Source organism: Babylonia areolata, chromosome 25 (genome assembly GCF_041734735.1).
Source record: "Babylonia areolata isolate BAREFJ2019XMU chromosome 25, ASM4173473v1, whole genome shotgun sequence".
Lineage (NCBI taxonomy): Eukaryota > Metazoa > Mollusca > Gastropoda > Neogastropoda > Buccinidae > Babylonia > Babylonia areolata.
Genome location: NC_134900.1, coordinates 39,537,954 through 39,560,453, shown reverse-complemented (window position 1 = coordinate 39,560,453; position 22,500 = coordinate 39,537,954). Strand labels below are relative to the sequence as shown.

At 45.8% G+C, this 22,500-nt stretch overlaps 1 protein-coding gene across 1 annotated transcript in view; it reads right to left on the bottom strand.

Moving 5' to 3' along the window:
- LOC143299930 (copine-8-like) overlaps positions 1–22,500 on the bottom strand; it is a 44,654-nt gene that overhangs the window by 8,015 nt on the left and 14,139 nt on the right. Inside the window, exons 7-16 of the mRNA XM_076613472.1 lie at positions 19,410–19,441; positions 18,865–18,893; positions 17,351–17,454; positions 11,203–11,307; positions 10,169–10,210; positions 9,404–9,479; positions 8,025–8,081; positions 5,456–5,517; positions 3,367–3,519; positions 1–22 (exon numbers count right to left, since the gene is read on the bottom strand). The exon at positions 1–22 is cut by the window's left edge and continues 54 nt beyond it. Of these exons, the coding sequence (XP_076469587.1) occupies positions 1–22; positions 3,367–3,519; positions 5,456–5,517; positions 8,025–8,081; positions 9,404–9,479; positions 10,169–10,210; positions 11,203–11,307; positions 17,351–17,454; positions 18,865–18,893; positions 19,410–19,441 (682 nt within the window). The remainder of the gene's footprint in view (positions 23–3,366; positions 3,520–5,455; positions 5,518–8,024; positions 8,082–9,403; positions 9,480–10,168; positions 10,211–11,202; positions 11,308–17,350; positions 17,455–18,864; positions 18,894–19,409; positions 19,442–22,500) is intronic.

The window sequence follows — 22,500 nt, the reverse complement described above, 5'->3', positions numbered from 1 at the left end:
CAGAGCAGGAAACTGTTTGAACCTGAACATAAAGCCACACAGTCAGCAGGAAACTGTTTGAACCTGAACATAAAGCCACAGTCAGCAGGAAACTGTTTGAACCTGAACATAAAGCAACACAGTCAGCAGGAAACTGTTTGAACCTGAACATAAAGCAACAGTCAGCAGGAAACTGAACCTGAACATAAAGCAACAGTCAGCAGGAAACTGTTTGAACCTGAACATAAAGTGACACAGTCAGCAGGAAACTGTTTGAACCTGAACATAAAGCCACAGTCAGCAGGAAACTGTGTGAACCTGAACATAAAGCCACACAGTCAGCAGGAAACTGTTTGAACCTGAACATAAAGCCACACAGTCAGCAGGAAACTGTTTGAACCTGAACATAAAGCCACAGTCAGCAGGAAACTGTTTGAACCTGAACATAAAGCCACAGTCAGCAGGAAACTGTTTGAACCTGAACATAAAGCCACACAGTCAGCAGGAAACTGTTTGAACCTGAACATAAAGCCACAGTCAGCAGGAAACTGTTTGAACCTGAACATAAAGCGACACAGTCAGCAGGAAACTGTTTGAACCTGAACATAAAGCCACACAGTCACCAGGAAACTGTTTGAACCTGAACATAAAGCCACACAGTCAGCAGGAAACTGTTTGAACCTGAACATAAAGCCACAGTCAGCAGGAAACTGTTTGAACCTGAACATAAAGCCACACAGTCAGCAGGAAACTGTTTGAACCTGAACATAAAGCCACACAGTCAGCAGGAAACTGTGTGAACCTGAACATAAAGCCACAGTCAGCAGGAAACTGTTTGAACCTGAACATAAAGCCACACAGTCAGCAGGAAACTGTTTGAACCTGAACATAAAGCAACACAGTCAGCAGGAAACTGTGTGAACCTGAACATAAAGCAACACAGTCAGCAGGAAACTGTTTGAACCTGAACATAAAGCAACAGTCAGCAGGAAACTGTTTGAACCTGAACATAAAGCCACACAGTCAGCAGGAAACTGTGTGAACCTGAACATAAAGCGACACAGTCAGCAGGAAACTGTGTGAACCTGAACATAAAGCGACACAGTCAGCAGGAAACTGTTGAACCTGAACATAAAGCCACACAGTCAGCAGGAAACTGAACCTGAACATAAAGCCACACAGTCAGCAGGAAACTGTTTGAACCTGAACATAAAGCAACAGTCAGCAGGAAACTGTTTGAACCTGAACATAAAGCCACACAGTCAGCAGGAAACTGTGTGAACCTGAACATAAAGCCACACAGTCAGCAGGAAACTGTGTGAACCTGAACATAAAGCCACACAGTCAGCAGGAAACTGAACCTGAACATAAAGCGACACAGTCAGCAGGAAACTGTTTGAACCTGAACATAAAGCAACAGTCAGCAGGAAACTGTTTGAACCTGAACATAAAGCCACACAGTCAGCAGGAAACTGTTTGAACCTGAACATAAAGCCACACAGTCAGCAGGAAACTGTTTGAACCTGAACATAAAGCCACAGTCAGCAGGAAAACTGTTTGAACCTGAACATAAAGCGACACAGTCAGCAGGAAACTGTTTGAACCTGAACATAAAGCCACACAGTCAGCAGGAAACTGTTTGAACCTGAACATAAAGCCACACAGTCAGCAGGAAACTGAACCTGAACATAAAGCGACACAGTCAGCAGGAAACTGTGTGAACCTGAACATAAAGCGACACAGTCAGCAGGAAACTGTTTGAACCTGAACATAAAGCCACACAGTCAGCAGGAAACTGTTTGAACCTGAACATAAAGCCACACAGTCAGCAGGAAACTGTTTGAACCTGAACATAAAGCCACACAGTCAGCAGGAAACTGTTTGAACCTGAACATAAAGCCACACAGTCAGCAGGAAACTGTGTGAACCTGAACATAAAGCGACACAGTCAGCAGGAAACTGTTTGAACCTGAACATAAAGCCACAGTCAGCAGGAAACTGAACCTGAACATAAAGCCACACAGTCAGCAGGAAACTGTTTGAACCTGAACATAAAGCAACAGTCGGCAGGAAACTGTTTGAACCTGAACATAAAGCCACACAGTCAGCAGGAAACTGTTTGAACCTGAACATAAAGCCACACAGTCAGCAGGAAACTGTTTGAACCTGAACATAAAGCCACACAGTCAGCAGGAAACTGAACCTGAACATAAAGCCACACAGTCAGCAGGAAACTGTTTGAACCTGAACATAAAGCCACACAGTCAGCAGGAAACTGTTTGAACCTGAACATAAAGCAACAGTCAGCAGGAAACTGTGTGAACCTGAACATAAAGCCACACAGTCAGCAGGAAACTGTTTGAACCTGAACATAAAGCAACAGTCAGCAGGAAACTGTGTGAACCTGAACATAAAGCGACACAGTCAGCAGGAAACTGTTTGAACCTGAACATAAAGCCACAGTCAGCAGGAAACTGTTTGAACCTGAACATAAAGCCACACAGTCAGCAGGAAACTGTGTGAACCTGACCATAAAGCCACACAGTCAGCAGGAAACTGTTTGAACCTGAACATAAAGCCACACAGTCACCAGGAAACTGTGTGAACCTGAACATAAAGCCACACAGTCAGCAGGAAACTGTTTGAACCTGAACATAAAGCCACACAGTCAGCAGGAAACTGTGTGAACCTGAACATAAAGCCACACAGTCACCACGATTGCACAATCCAGCAACAACCACACACACACACACACACAAGCTTACATGTAACCTTTCTCAAAAACACCCATGCACACACACATAAGCTTACATGTAATCTTTCTCAAAAACACCCACACACACACACAAGCTTACATGTAACCTTTCTCAAAAACACCCATGCACACACACACAAGCTTACATGTAATCTTTCTCAAAAACACCCACACACACACAAACACACAAACGATTCGAGGTTTGATTTCCTTTCACCCACTGTAGGGTATGAAGGATTACAAACAGATAAACAACAACAACAACAAAACAACAATATGAAAAACTGAACTGTGTTAACAACACTGATGTATCAAATACAATGTAAAATCATCAAAACATACACACACATTCAAAGCATATCCAATCTATAAAACTATATCTCTTACATTGGTATACTCTTTGACAGTAGAACTATGAAGCTGGGCTTATTGTTTTAATTTCCCCAAAGTTACAATCTTTCTAAAAGACATTTGCCCTGTTTATAGATTTTGAAACTGAAAGCAAATGATTTATCTAATTTGAAGAAATCAGTCTAAAAAAATTAGAATATGACGTGGACCACCTACACATAACCCTGTCACCCCCACTACACACACACACACACACACACACACACACACACAGTACTGACGAGTCATAGTCCTGCAGGATGTTGCCGACAGACTGGATGGCGGTGGCGTAGGGGTTGGGTCTGAAGGGGTTCATGTAGTGCAGGGACGTGGGGGACTTGGGGTCGCCGTTAGATGCCGTGAAGTCCACAGCAAAAGTGCAGTGGATCCTTGTCCTGGCACCATCATCATCACATGATATTCAGGACAATCATCATGGTCATTATGATGGTAATGATGATGACAATGATAGGTGCAGTGAATCCTCGTCCTGGTACCATCATCATCACATGATATTCAGGACAGTCATCATGGTCATTATGATGGTAATGATGATGACAATGATAGGTGCAGTGAATCCTCGTCCTGGTACCATCATCATCACATGATATTCAGGACAGTCATCATGGTCATTATGATGGTAATGATGATGACAATGATAGGTGCAGTGAATCCTCGTCCTGGTACCATCATCATCACATGATATTCAGGACAGTCATCATGGTCATTATGATGGTAATGATGATGACAATGATAGGTGCAGTGAATCCTCGTCCTGGTACCATCATCATCACATGATATTCAGGACAGTCATCATGGTCATTATGATGGTAATGATGATGACAATGATAGGTGCAGTGAATCCTCGTCCTGGTACCATCATCATGTTGATATTCAGGACAGTCATCATGGTCATTATGATGGTAATGATGATGACAATGATGATGATTATGATAATGATAATAATCATCATCATCATCGTAGTAAGAAGAAGAAGGAGTAATATACTGATAATGATAACAACAATAATAATGACAGCAACGTTAATAATAAGCACAAAAATCATTATAACTATAATAATAATGATAATGATGATGACAATGATAATAATAATAACAGTAATCTGATGATGATGATGATGATGATGATGATGATAATGATGATGATGATGGTGGTGGTGGTGGTGGTGGTGATGATGAGGATGATGATGATGAGGATGACACTGACAATAATGATGAGAATAATCATATGCTGTAATGTTAGCATTTATGTTGCCCTTTTAAACATCTCAGTGTGCTTTACAGCAACATGTCAGTCAGAGACAAACTACAAAGGAACATCCACACAGAGCACACACACACACACACACAGAGTGCACATGTACACACATGCATACATACACATCACTCACACACATGAATACATACACATTGCACACACACACTGTACGAACACACACATGCACAAATGTCACGCAGAGAAATCTGTTGTGACAAAATAATTAATGCAGTGTAATACAATGCAAAAGAATACAACACACTACAATATTTGTACAATGTGTGTGGTTCGTCCGTTGGGATCAACGAGGACCATCTAGTCATCCTGGGGGTGGGTGGGTTGAGCTCTGTGGGTGCGCAGATGACTGGTCAGGTCAATTCGCGCCTGGAAGGTTCTGACGCAGTGTGGACAGGGGATGGTGGCGGCTGTCGGGGACTTCCTGGCACTGCTTTTCCTGGCCTGTCAGCGTTGCTCTGCTGCAGCGATTTTGTTGGCCTCACAGGATTTGGCGCCTTTGTGGACAGCTGAACGCCACTTTGGTCTGTCCATTGCATTCACCTCCCATGTGTCGTGGCTGATGTTGAAAGCCTTCAGAGAAGCTTTCAGAGTGTCTTTGAAGCGCTTCTTTTGGCCTCCATGGGAGCGCTTGCCATGTTGGAGTTCGCCGTACAGCAGTTTCTTGGGGAGCCGGTGGTCTGGCATGCGAACTACATGGCCTGCCCAGTGCAACTGGGCCTGCATCCAGGTGGTGTAGATGCTGGGCAAGTTTGCACGAGTGAGCACCTCTGTGTCAGGGATCTTCTCTTGCCACTTTATGCCGAGAAGTTTTCTGAGGCTGGTGGTGTGGAAGTGGTTCAGCTTTTTGGCGTGGCGTTTGTAGACCGTCCATGATTCACATCCATAGAGCAGTGTGGTGAGAACTATGGCCTTGTATACTTTGAGCTTCGTCTCCAGGGTGATGCCTCTCCTGTTCCAAACATTCTTATGGAGTCTGCCGAGTACAACACAATACAACACAATACAAAACACAACACAACTGAAGCCAACACCTACCCTCCTCTGATGTAATCCAGGAAGGTGTAGACCTGTTCAATGCGGCATGACAACAACTCTGCCTGCAAAAACACACATATACTGTTAATAACAATATCAACAAAAGGTTAAAAACACCAAGCCATATCAATGATAATACTAACAAAAGCTTAAAACTCAATAGCCTTTTTAGACCACAGAGGCAGTGATTTCACCTTCCCTGTGTCAAGGGCACAGCACGGGACGCTGGACCCATTCACAGAGTGAGGAAAGTCAAGGTCAAGTGCCTTTCCCCAAGGTCAAACCATGTTGAAACAGGGCCCCACACTGTGCCCCCACACTGTGCCAACACCTGACTGACATGACCATGGCCCCACACTGTGTCAACACCTGACATGACCATGGCCCCACACTGTGTCAACACCTGACATGACCATGGCCCCACACTGTGTCAACACCTGACATGACCATGGCCCCACACTGTGTCAACACCTGACATGACCATGGCCCCACACTGTGCCAACACCTGACATAACCATGGCCCCACACTGTGTCAACACCTGACTGACATGACCATGGCCCCACACTGTGTCAACACCTGACTGACATGACCATGGCCCCACACTGTGCCAACACCTGACATGACCATGGCCCCACACTGTGTCAACACCTGACATGACCATGGCCCCACACTGTGTCAACACCTGACTGACATGACCATGGCCCCACACTGTGCCAACACCTGGCTGACATGACCATGGCCCCACACTGTGTCAACACCTGACTGACATGACCATGGCCCCACACTGTGCCAACACCTGACTGACATGACCATGGCCCCACACTGTGCCAACACCTGACATGACCATGGCCCCACACTGTGTCAACACCTGACTGACATGACCATGGCCCCACACTGTGTCAACACCTGACTGACATGACCATGGCCCCACACTGTGCCAACACCTGACATGACCATGGCCCCACACTGTGTCAACACCTGACATGACCATGGCCCCACACTGTGTCAACACCTGACATGACCATGGCCCCACACTGTGTCAACACCTGACTGACATGACCATGGCCCCACACTGTGCCAACACCTGACTGACATGACCATGGCCCCACACTGTGTCAACACCTGACTGACATGACCATGGCCCCACACTGTGCCAACACCTGACTGACATGACCATGGCCCCACACTGTGTCAACACCTGACTGACATGACCATGGCCCCACACTGTGTCAACACCTGACTGACATGACCATGGCCCCACACTGTGTCAACACCTGACTGACATGACCATGGCCCCACACTGTGTCAACACCTGACTGACATGACCATGGCCCCACACTGTGCCAACACCTGACATGACCATGGCCCCACACTGTGTCAACACCTGACATGACCATGGCCCCACACTGTGCCAACACCTGACTGACATGACCATGGCCCCACACTGTGCCAACACCTGACACAACCATGGCCCCACACTGTGTCAACACCTGACATGACCATGGCCCCACACTGTGTCAACACCTGACATGACCATGGCCCCACACTGTGCCAACACCTGACATGACCATGGCCCCACACTGTGCCAACACCTGACTGACATGACCATGGCCCCACACTGTGTCAACACCTGACATGACCATGGCCCCACACTGTGCCAACACCTGACTGACATGACCATGGCCCCACACTGTGTCAACACCTGACATGACCATGGCCCCACACTGTGTCAACACCTGACATGACCATGGCCCCACACTGTGCCAACACCTGACATGACCATGGCCCCACACTGTGTCAACACCTGACATAACCATGGCCCCACACTGTGTCAACACCTGACATGACCATGGCCCCACACTGTGCCAACACCTGACATGACCATGGCCCCACACTGTGCCAACACCTGACATGACCATGGCCCCACACTGTGCCAACACCTGACTGACATGACCATGGCCCCACACTGTGCCAACACCTGACATGACCATGGCCCCACACTGTGTCAACACCTGACATGACCATGGCCCCACACTGTGCCCCACACTGTGTCAACACCTGACATGACCATGGCCCCACACTGTGTCAACACCTGACATAACCATGGCCCCACACTGTGTCAACACCTGACATGACCATGGCCCCACACTGTGTCAACACCTGACATGACCATGGCCCCACACTGTGTCAACACCTGACATAACCATGGCCCCACACTGTGTCAACACCTGACATGACCATGGCCCCACACTGTGTCAACACCTGACATGACCATGGCCCCACACTGTGTCAACACCTGACATGACCATGGCCCCACACTGTGTCAACACCTGACATGACCATGGCCCCACACTGTGTCAACATCTGACATGACCATGGCCCCACAGTGTGTCAACACCTGACATGACCATGGCCCCACACTGTGCCAACACCTGACATGACCATGGCCCCACACTGTGCCAACACATATGGCACGCATGCAAGGCACAGCACGCCATGGCACGCACGCACACACAGCACCACACCACACACACGCACACACACACGCACACACACAGCAGTACTGACCACTCCAGAGTTGTGGTACTTGCTGCCTTTCTTTGCCTTTTTCTTGAGGTTGATGACCTGCCCACACACATCATTCCACAACTCAATCCTGCTGCTGATCCTTAATTACCTGACAGGTCACAAGGTCACGGCGCAGTGTACCCATCATCAAATGTTACTTGTACAGAGGCATAAGTTGGTACAAATTTTAACTAATAAATTATAAAACAGTGAAGATAAATATATGTCAGCAATATATATATATATATACAAACCCAGAGGAGAGAGATAGAGAGAGGGGGGTGAGGGGGAGAAACAGAGAGATGGAGATGGAGGGAGAGAGAGATGGAGATGGAGGGAGAGAGAGATAGAGATGGAGGGAGAGAGAGATGGAGATGGAGAGAGGGAGATGGAGGGAGAGAGAGATGGAGATGGAGGGAGAGAGAGATGGAGATGGAGGGAGAGAGAGGTGGAGATGGAGGGAGAGAAAGGTGGAGATGGAGGGAGAGAGAGGTGGAGATGGAGAGAGGGAGATGGAGGGAGAGAGAGATGGAGATGGAGGGAGAGAGAGAGGTGGAGATGGAGGGAGAGAGAGGTGGAGATGGAGGGAGAGAGAGATGGAGATGGAGGGAGAGAGAGATAGAGATGGAGGGAGAGAGAGAGATGGAGATGGAGGGAGAGAGAGGTGGAGATGGAGGGAGGGAGAGAGAGATGGAGATGGAGGGAGGGAGAGATGGAGATTGAGGGAGAGATGGAGATGGAGGGAGAGAGAGGTGGAGATGGAGGGAGAGAGAGGTGGAGATGGAGGGAGAGAGAGATGGAGATGGAGGGAGAGAGAGATGGAGGGAGAGAGAGAGAGATGGAGATGGAGGGAGAGAGAGGTGGAGATGGAGGGAGGGAGAGAGAGATGGAGATGGAGGGAGGGAGAGATGGAGATTGAGGGAGAGATGGAGATGGAGGGAGAGAGAGGTGGAGATGGAGGGAGAGAAAGGTGGAGATGGAGGGAGAGAGAGGTGGAGATGGAGGGAGAGATGGAGATGGAGGGAGAGAGAGGTGGAGATGGAGGGAGAGAGAGGTGGAGATGGAGGGAGAGAGAGAGATGGAGATGGAGGAAGAGAGAGATGGAGATGGAGGGAGAGAGAGATGGAGATGGAGGGAGAGAGAGATAGAGATGGAGGGAGAGAGAGATGGAGATGGAGGGAGAGAGAGGTGGAGATGGAGGGAGAGAGAGAGAAAATACGTATACACCTTACATGCATAAGTATATAAAAATGCACAAGAACATGCGCTCTAATACATATATGTATACATATACATATTACCTGAAGTTTGTCTTAATTAAGCACACACACACACACACACACACACACACACACACACACACACACACACACACTGACCTCATAGGTATTGTTTTCCCCCCTGCCCCTGGACAGCTCTCTCATGGTGGTCTTGAATTCTCCGATGAAGTCATGTCTGCCACAGTCACACATGAGTGTGGAGATCAGGGCTTGTGCTTTGTGTCCTTCAGTCTAACTCACCTTTGTCACATGTTCTCAGCTGACAGCATGTCAATGACCAGTATGTAAACGTATAGTGTTTTCATTTTTTATCTTGTTAATAATAACAACAATCACAATCATCATCATCATGGAAAAATAATAACAATAATAACAGTATCTTTATACAGCGCGTTCAAACCTCTCAAAGTGCTTTACAGCAACATGTCATTCAGACACACAGTACACACACACACATCAACACACACACACACATACACACACACACATACATACAAACACACACATACATACAAACACAGATGACAAATGTCACATGGCACAGTGCACGTGACACAAATAATGCCACATGACACTGTGCATGTGGCGCAAATATCACATGACACAGTGCACACGACGCAAATATCACATGACAGTGCACATGACACGGTGCACATGACACAAATAATGTCCCATGACACAGTGCACATGACACAAATAATGTCCCATGACACAGTACACATGACACAAATAATGCCCCATGACACAGTGTACACGACACAAATAATGCCCCATGACACAGTGCACACGACACAAATAATGTCCCATGACACAAATAATGTCACATGACACAGTGCACATGACACAAACATCTCTGACACCTACCCTCCATCGGCATCCCAGTCATGACAATCCACCTTGATACACCTGTGTACACACACACACACACACACACACACACACACAGAGTCATATCATACTTCTTTTTATTTCTTTTTGTACAAAATTGAACGCTAGTGGTGTGAATTTTGTCAATAAAAAGTGCCCAATATGAATAATGCTGTAAGAATGCAGATATGATTTAACCAAAATTGCATTTTGGAAATCCTCCAAATATGTGTTTGGGGTCACACACACACACACACACACACACACACACACACACACACACACACACACACACACTCACACAAACACACACACACATAAAGCATACACAAACCTTTCCAAAGCACAAACGTGAACCAGTGAAGAAGCTTTGTCAATAAACAGCACCTTATTTCATTCCATACTGTCCCTCACCCCCCCCCACACACGCACACACACACATACACAACATACAACACACACACACACAAACACAACATACAACACACACACAAACACAACATACAACACACACAACACACACACACACACACATACACAACATACAACACACAACACACACACACATACACAACACACACACACATAAACAACACACACACATACACACACACACACACACACACACACACATACACAACACACACACACATAAACAACACACACACACATACACACACACACATACACAACACACACATGCATTCATTCAAACAGATGTACAGACACACACATACACAACACACACACACAACACACACACACACATACACAACACACACATGCACTCACTGACAGATGCACACACACACATACACAATACACACACACAACACACACATACACAACACAAAAATGCACTCACTCAAACAGAAGCACTGACACACCCTCTTGCACACACTCCTCCACACTCACACCCACACACCACACCCACCCACACACGCTATTGCACACACACAGAGTAATGGCACGGATAACTGGACAGCAACACACACAACAACAACAAAAAACGAAGAGAAAAAGGGGGTGACCTGTCATAGTCCCCATTGCAGAGGGTTCTGACGGACAGGGAGAAGGGTTTCCAGGTGGGGTTCAGGGTTCTCTTGATCACCTCCGTCCTGTGAACCACCGTGAAACTGAAACATCCACATCTTCACTACACCTCCATCCTGTGAACCACTGTGAAATGAAACATCCACATCTTCACTACACCTCCGTCCTGTGAACCACTGTGAAACTGAAACATCCACATCTTCACTACACCTCCGTCCTGTGAACCACCGTGAAACTGAAACATCCACATCTTCACTACACCTCCGTCCTGTGAACCACCGTCAAACTGAAACATCCACATCTTCACTACACCTCCGTCCTGTGAACCACCGTCAAACTGAAACATCCACATCTTCACCATCACTACACCTCCGTCCTGTGAACCACCGTCAAACTGAAACATCCACATCTTCACTACACCTCCTTCCTGTGAACCACCATCAAACTGAAACATCCACATCTTCACTACACCTCCGTCCTGTAAAACACTGTCAAACTGAAACATCCACATCTTCACCATCACTACACCTCCGCCCTGTAAACCACCGTCAAACTGAAACATCCACATCTTCACCATCACTACACCTCCGTCCTGTGAACCACCGTCAAACTGAAACATCCACATCTTCACTACACCTCCGTCCTGTGAACCACCGTGAAACTGAAACATCCACATCATCACTACACCTCCGTCCTGTGAACCACCGTCAAACTGAAACATCCACATCTTCACTACACCTCCGTCCTGTGAACCACCGTCAAACTGAAACATCCACATCTTCACTACACCTCCGTCCTGTGAACCACCGTGAAACTGAAACATCCACATCTTCACCATCACTACACCTCCGTCCTGTGAACCACTGTGAAACTGAAACATCCACATCTTCACTACACCTCCGTCCTGTGAACCACCGTGAAACTGAAACATCCACATCTTCACCATCACTACACCTCCGTCCTGTGAACCACTGTGAAACTGAAACATCCACATCTTCACTACACCTCCGTCCTGTGAACCACCGTGAAACTGAAACATCCACATCATCACTACACCTCCGTCCTGTGAACCACCGTGAAACTGAAACATCCACATCTTCACCATCACTACACCTCCGTCCTGTGAAGCACTGTGAAACTGAAACATCCACATCTTCACTACACCTCCGTCCTGTGAACCACCGTGAAACTGAAACATCCACATCTTCACCATCACTACACCTCCGTCCTGTGAACCACTGTGAAACTGAAACATCCACATCTTCACTACACCTCCGACCTGTGAACCACCGTGAAACTGAAACATCCACATCTTCACTACACCTCCGTCCTGTGAACCACTGTGAAACTGAAACATCCACATCTTCACTACACCTCCATCCTGTGAACCACTGTGAAACTGAAACATCCACATCTTCACTACACCTCCATCCTGTGAACCACTGTGAAACTGAAACATCCACATCTTCACTACACCTCCGTCCTGTGAACCACTGTGAAACTGAAACATCCACATCTTCACCATCACTACACCTCCGTCCTGTGAACCACTGTGAAACTGAAACATCCACATCTTCACTACACCTCCGACCTGTGAACCACTGTCAAACTGAAACATCCACATCTTCACTACACCTCCGTCCTGTGAACCACTGTCAAACTGAAACATCCACATCTTCACTACACCTCCGTCCTGTGAACCACTGTCAAACTGAAACATCCACATCTTCACTACACCTCCATCCTGTGAACCACCGTGAAACTGAAACATCCACATCTTCACTACACCTCCGTCCTGTGAACCACTGTGAAACTGAAACATCCACATCTTCACTACACCTCCATCCTGTGAACCACTGTCAAACTGAAACATCCACATCTTCACTACACCTCCATCCTGTGAACCACCGTGAAACTGAAACATCCACATCTTCACTACACCTCTGTCCTGTGAACCACTGTGAAACTGAAACATCCACATCTTCACCATCACTACACCTCCGTCCTGTGAACCACTGTGAAACTGAAACATCCACATCTTGTGAACCACTGTGAAACTGAAACATCCACATCTTGTGAACCACTGTGAAACTGAAACATCCACATCTTGTGAACCACTGTGAAACTGAAACATCCACACCTTCACTACACCTCCGTCCTGTGAACCACCATCAAACTGAAACATCCACATCTTCACCATCACTACACCTCTGTCCTGTGAACCACCGTCAAACTGAAACATCCACATCTTCACCATCACTACACCTCTGTCCTGTGAACCACCGTCAAACTGAAACATCCACATCTTCACCATCACTACACCTCTGTCCTGTGAACCACCGTCAAACTGAAACATCCACATCTTCACTACACCTCCGTCCTGTGAACCACCGTCAAACTGAAACATCCACATCTTCACCATCACTACACCTCTGTCCTGTGAACCACCGTCAAACTGAAACATCCACATCTTCACTACACCTCCGTCCTGTGAACCACCGTCAAACTGAAACATCCACATCTTCACTACACCTCCGTCCTGTAAACCACCGTCAAACTGAAACATCCACATCTTCACTACACCTCCGTCCTGTGAACCACCATCAAACTGAAACATCCACATCTTCACCATCACTACACCTCTGTCCTGTGAACCACCGTCAAACTGAAACATCCACATCTTCACTACACCTCTGTCCTGTGAACCACCATCAAACTGAAACATCCACATCTTCACCATCACTACACCTCCGTCCTGTGAACCACCATCAAACTGAAACATCCACATCTTCACCATCACTACACCTCCTTCCTGTGAACCACCGTCAAACTGAAACATCCACATCTTCACCATCACTACACCTCTGTCCTGTGAACCACCGTCAAACTGAAACATCCACATCTTCACTACACCTCCGTCCTGTGAACCACCGTCAAACTGAAACATCCACATCTTCATCATCACTACACCTCTGTCCTGTGAACCACCGTCAAACTGAAACATCCACATCTTCACTACACCTCCGTCCTGTGAACCACCGTCAAACTGAAACATCCACATCTTCACTACACCTCCGTCCTGTAAACCACCGTCAAACTGAAACATCCACATCTTCACGACACCTCCGTCCTGTGAACCACCGTGAAACTGAAACATCCACATCTTCACCATCACTACACCTCCGTCCTGTGAACCACCATCAAACTGAAACATCCACATCTTCACCATCACTACACCTCCATCCTGTGAACCACCGTGAAACTGAAACATCCACATCATCACTACACCTCCGTCCTGTGAACCACCGTCAAACTGAAACATCCACATCTTCACTACACCTCCGTCCTGTGAACCACTGTGAAACTGAAACATCCACATCTTCACCATCACTACACCTCCGTCCTGTGAACCACCGTCAAACTGAAACATCCACATCTTCACTACACCTCCGTCCTGTGAACCACCGTCAAACTGAAACATCCACATCTTCACTACACCTCCGTCCTGTGAACCACCGTCAAACTGAAACATCCACATCTTCACTACACCTCCGTCCTGTGAACCACCGTCAAACTGAAACATCCACATCTTGTGAACCACCGTCAAACTGAAACATCCACATCTTCATCACTACACTTCACTCAGCAAGTAATGGCTTTGGCTTGGTTTTTTTGTTTGTTTATTTCTCATCACTTTGATACCATGTATGTACATGTCCTCTGAAGACCAGATTCAAATCCAGATTGAGATGAATCATGCATGCCAGTTATGTGCTGACATTGATTCCAGTTTTATCTGTGACAAGCAGAGGAAGAGGAAGAGGAAGGAGGAGGAGAGGAATCTGGAAAAGAAGACGAAGAAAAAGAAAAGAAAGAGAGAGAAAGGAAAAGAACAGCAGAGACACATCTCAATAATTACAACAGAAAAAAAAAAGAAATGATGCTGATACAAAAACAAAATGTTATGAATCAAATGAATAAAACTTTTTCAACATCCATAGATTAAACGAAACAGTTTCCAATTTCTTTAGTTTAATATCCTTTTATTTATTTTCACAGTTCAGTTTCCTTTACCAATGTGAACTATGAAATCACATATTCAAATATTAGAATGTTATACTTTTCATACCAATATTTTTTATTTTCCTGATAATTGGTGTGTCCCCAGGGAATGGTATCCCGCTTACTCTTTTGTTTCCGTAACATTTATCTGTTGACAAGCATTTGACTCAGCTAAGAAAATCTGTTGTTTTAACTGTTTGAAGTAGACAAAACATGAGCATTTTTAACTGAGTTGAATGCCTGCTGTCCTGGTTACACCTGGAGAAGGTGAGGAAGAGATCATGATAATAAAGTAATGTGAACTGAACTGAATACCTGCCGTCCTGGTTACACCTGGAGAAGGTGAGGAAGAGATCATGATAATAAAGTAATGTGAACTGAACTGAACTGAATACCTGCCGTCCTGGTTACACCTAGAGAAGGTGAGGAAGAGATCATGATAATAAAGTAATGTGAACTGAACTGAACTGAATACCTGCCGTCCTGGTTACACCTGGAGAAGGTGAGGAAGAGATCATGATAATAAAGTAAGTGAACTGAACTGAATACCTGCCGTCCTGGTTACACCTGGAGAAGGTGAGGAAGAGATCATGATAATAAAGTAATGTGAACTGAACTGAATACCTGCCGTCCTGGTTACACCTGGAGAAGGTGAGGAAGAGATCATGATAATAAAGTAATGTGAACTGAAATGAATACCTGCCGTCCTGGTTACACCTGGAGAAGGTGAGGAAGAGATCATGATAATAAAGTAATGTGAACTGAACTGAACTGAATACCTGCCATCCTGGTTACACCTGGAGAAGGTGAGGAAGAGATCATGATAATAAAGTAATGTGAACTGAACTGAATACCTGCCGTCCTGGTTACACCTGGAGAAGGTGAGGAAGAGATCATGATAATAAAGTAATGTGAACTGAACTGAATACCTGCCGTCCTGGTTACACCTGGAGAAGGTGAGGAAGAGATCATGATAATAAAGTAATGTGAACTGAACTGAATACCTGCCGTCCTGGTTACACCTGGAGAAGGTGAGGAAGAGATCATGATAATAAAGTAATGTGAACTGAACTGAACTGAATACCTGCTGTCCTGGTTACACCTGGAGAAGGTGAGGAAGAGATCATGATAATAAAGTAATGTGAACTGAACTGAATACCTGCCGTCCTGGTTACACCTGGAGAAGGTGAGGAAGAGATCATGATAATAAAGTAATGTGAACTGAACTGAATACCTGCCATCCTGGTTACACCTGGAGAAGGTGAGGAAGAGATCATGATAATAAAGTAATGTGAACTGAACTGAATACCTGCCGTCCTGGTTACACCTGGAGAAGGTGAGGAAGAGATCATGATAATAAAGTAATGTGAACTGAACTGAATACCTGCCGTCCTGGTTACACCTGGAGAAGGTGAGGAAGAGATCATGATAATAAAGTAATGTGAACTGAACTGAATACCTGCCGTCCTGGTTACACCTGGAGAAGGTGAGGAAGAGATCATGATAATAAAGTAATGTGAACTGAACTGAATACCTGCCGTCCTGGTTACACCTGGAGAAGGTGAGGAAGAGATCATGATAATAAAGTAATGTGAACTGAACTGAATACCTGCCGTCCTGGTTACACCTGGAGAAGGTGAGGAAGAGATCATGATAATAAAGTAATGTGAACTGAACTGAACTGAATACCTGCCGTCCTGGTTACACCTGGAGAAGGTGAAGAAGAGATCATGATAATAAAGTAATGTGAACTGAACTGAATACCTGCCGTCCTGGTTACACCTGGAGAAGGTGAGGAAGAGATCATGATAATAAAGTAATGTGAACTGAACTGAATACCTGCCGTCCTGGTTACACCTGGAGAAGGTGAGGAAGAGATCATGATAATAAAGTAATGTGAACTGAACTGAATACCTGCCGTCCTGGTTACACCTGGAGAAGGTGAGGAAGAGATCATGATAATAAAGTAATGTGAACTGAACTGAATACCTGCCGTCCTGGTTACACCTGGAGAAGGTGAGGAAGAGATCATGATAATAAAGTAATGTGAACTGAACTGAATACCTGCCGTCCTCGTTACACCTGGAGAAGGTGAGGAAGGGGTCAGACTTCCCAAAGAAGTCTTTCTTGTCCAGTTTGTGAGCACAGAACTGCATGGTGGCTTGCTCCTGGGGCACAAAACGTTATCACACATCAATGACAGTGATGATGATGATGATGATGATGATGATGATGATGATCAATACAGAGAGAGAGAGACTCAGGAGGTTTATTCATTTTAGGTTACACCAAAAATGGAGTATGGTTGCCTGCATGGCAAGGTAATAATGGTCATACAAGTAAAACCCACTCATACCTAAAAGTGAAGATGAGAACTGCAGCCCACGTTCACTCCTATGTATGAGTGGTTTTTTACATGTATGACCATCTTTATGTAGGCAACCATTTTGGGGGGAACCTAAAATGAATAAAGCATCTGGGACTGAGTCTGAGTCTCTCTCTCTCACATCAAGTATGATGCACTGTCTGTGATGAAGTTTTGTCTGATGAAGTTTTGTCTGTCACCCCTTTTCAAATGCTTATTTTCTGACATCCTTTCATGAAAGCTAATGCCCTATCAGTGAATAAACCATCCATCCACCAAACTGCAAATCCATTAGTCCATCGATCCATCCACACATCCCTCCATCCACACATCCCTCCATCCACACATCAATCCATCCGCACATCCCTCCATCCACACATCCCTCCATCCACACATCCCTCCATCCACCCATCCATCCACACATCCCTCCATCCACACATCCCTCCATCCACACATCCATCCACACATCCCTCCATCCACACATCCCTCCATCTACACATCCATCCACAAATCCCTCCATCCACACATCCCTCCATCCACACATCTATCCATCCCTCCATCCACACATCCCTCCATCCACACATCCATCCACCCCTCTATCCATCCATCCACACATCCACCCATACATCTATCCACACATCCATCCACACATCCACTCATCCATCCACCCCTCTATCTATCCATCCACACATCCACCCACCCATCCCTCCATCCATCCACACATCCACCCATACATCTATCCACACATCCACCCATACATCTATCCACACATCCATCCACACATCCACCCATCCATCCACCCCTCTATCTATCCATCCACACATCCACCCACCCATCCCTCCATCCATCCACACATCCCTCCATCCACTCCTCCATCTACACATCCATCCCTCCCTCCACACATCCATCCCTCCATCCATCCACCCACCCATCCCTCCATCTACACATCCATCCCTCCATCTACACATCCATCCCATTCCCTCCATCTACACATCCCTCCCTCCCTCCACACATCCATCCCTCCATCTACACATCCATCCCTCCATCTACACATCCATCCCTCCCTCCACACATCCATCCCTCCATCTACACATCCATCCCTCCATCTACACATCCATCCCTCCCTCCACACATCCATCCCTCCATCCATCCATCCACACATCCCTCCATCCACCCACACATCCACCCATCCACCCTCTCCATCACTGCTCACCTTACAGCCGCTCATCTCCTCAGCACCAACTGAAAGCCAACAACACATCACAGATCATTGTCCCTTTGTCCCCTTTTGGGGCACAAAAGATATCACGTGACTATTTTATAACAAAACTAAATGTAGACAGCTATTCAAATACATGGAGTTGGTGATAAAAAAAAAAAATTCAAAAACAACTCTGTCATTTTGCAATACATTAACAGCATTAGTATTTTGTCACAAAATCAAATATTTTCAGTACTTAAAATACATGGAATTGGTGATAAACACATGTACATAAATGATTAAATCATACTGCAGCTATTCCCATTTTTATTTATATTTCAGACTTTCAAACAGTAAACACACTCTCCTTCAACCTTTCAGCAAATTGCCAAAATGAAAAACTTCACACACACACACACACACACACACACACCACACACCCACCCACCCACTTGTAGGCCCACATGCATGCGTGCATATGCGCGCACACACACTTTTCTGATATAATGCAGAAGTAATACAACACAAAAACTATGTTGTTTTGAAGCCATACTCACTGATGATGGAGCCACTGTTCTGCTTTGGTCCCCTGAACACAGTACAGACACATCAACACAACATGGGTCACACAACACAGTACAGACACATCAACACAACATGGGTCACACAACACAGTACACACACATCAACACAACATGGGTCACACAACACAGTACACACACATCAACACAACATGGGTCACACAACACAGTACACACACATCAACACAACATGGGTCACACAACACAGTACACACACATCAACACAACATGGGTCACACAACACAGTACAGACACATCAACACAACATGGGTCACACAACACAGTACACACACATCAACACAACATGGGTCACACAACACAGTACACACACATCAACACAACATGGGTCACACAACACAGTACACACACATCAACACAACATGGGTCACACAACACAGTACACACACATCAACACAACATGGGTCACACAACACAGTACAGACACATCAACACAACATGGGTCACACAACACAGTACACACACATCAACACAACATGGGTCACACAACACAGTACACACACATCAACACAACATGGGTCACACAACACAGTACACACACATCAACACAACATGGGTCACACAACACAGTACACACACATCAACACAACATGGGTCACACAACACAGTACAGACACATCAACACAACATGGGTCACACAACACAGTACACACACATCAACACAACATGGGTCACACAACACAGTACACACACATCAACACAACATGGGTCACACAACACAGTACACACACATCAACACAACATGGGTCACACAACACAGTACACACACATCAACACAACATGGGTCACACAACACAGTACAGACACATCAACACAACATGGGTCACACAACACAGTACACACACATCAACACAACATGGGTCACACAACACAGTACAGACACATCAACACAACATGGGTCACACAACACAGTACACACACATCAACACAACATGGGTCACACAACACAGTACACACACATCAACACAACATGGGTCACACAACACAGTACAGACACATCAACACAACATGGGTCACACAACACAGTACACACACATCAACACAACATGGGTCACACAACACAGTACACACACATCAACACAACATGGGTCACACAACACAGTACACACACATCAACACAACATGGGTCACACAACACAGTACACACACATCAACACAACATGGGTCACACAACACAGTACACACACATCAACACAACATGGGTCACACAACACAGTACAGACACATCAACACAACATGGGTCACACAACACAGTACACACACATCAACACAACATGGGTCACACAACACAGTACACACACATCAACACAACATGGGTCACACAACACAGTACACACACATCAACACAACATGGGTCACACAACACAGTACAGACACATCAACACAACATGGGTCACACAACACAGTACAGACACATCAACACAACATGGGTCACACAACACAGTACACACACATCAACACAACATGGGTCACACAACACAGTACACACACATCAACACAACATGGGTCACACAACACAGTACAGACACATCAACACAACATGGGTCACACAACACAGTACAGACACATCAACACAACATGGGTCACACAACACAGTACAGACACATCAACACAACATGGGTCACACAACACAGTACACACACATCAACACAACATGGGTCACACAACACAGTACACACACATCAACACAACATGGGTCACACAACACAGTACAGACACATCAACACAACATGGGTCACACAACACAGTACACACACATCAACACAACATGGGTCACACAACACAGTACACACACATCAACACAACATGGGTCACACAACACAGTACACACACATCAACACAACATGGGTCACACAACACAGTACAGACACATCAACACAACATGGGTCACACAACACAGTACACACACATCAACACAACATGGGTCACACAACACAGTACAGACACATCAACACAACATGGGTCACACAACACAGTACACACACATCAACACAACATGGGTCACACAACACAGTACACACACATCAACACAACATGGGTCACACAACACAGTACACACACATCAACACAACATGGGTCACACAACACAGTACACACACATCAACACAACATGGGTCACACAACACAGTACACACACATCAACACAACATGGGTCACACAACACAGTACACACACATCAACACAACATGGGTCACACAACACAGTACACACACATCAACACAACATGGGTCACACAACACAGTACACACACATCAACACAACATGGGTCACACAACACAGTACACACACATCAACACAACATGGGTCACACAACACAGTACACACACATCAACACAACATGGGTCACACAACACAGTACACACACATCAACACAACATGGGTCACACAACACAGTACACACACATCAACACAACATGGGTCACACAACACAGTACACACACATCAACACAACATGGGTCACACAACACAGTACACACACATCAACACAACATGGGTCACACAACACAGTACACACACATCAACACAACATGGGTCACACAACACAGTACACACACATCAACACAACATGGGTCACACAACACAGTACACACACATCAACACAACATGGGTCACACAACACAGTACACACACATCAACACAACATGGGTCACACAACACAGTACAGACACATCAACACAACATGGGTCACACAACACAGTACACACACATCAACACAACATGGGTCACACAACACAGTACAGACACATCAACACAACATGGGTCACACAACACAGTACACACACATCAACACAACATGGGTCACACAACACAGTACAGACACATCAACACAACATGGGTCACACAACACAGTACACACACATCAACACAACATGGGTCACACAACACAGTACACACACATCAACACAACATGGGTCACACAACACAGTACACACACATCAACACAACATGGGTCACACAACACAGTACACACACATCAACACAACATGGGTCACACAACACAGTACACACACATCAACACAACATGGGTCACACAACACAGTACACACAC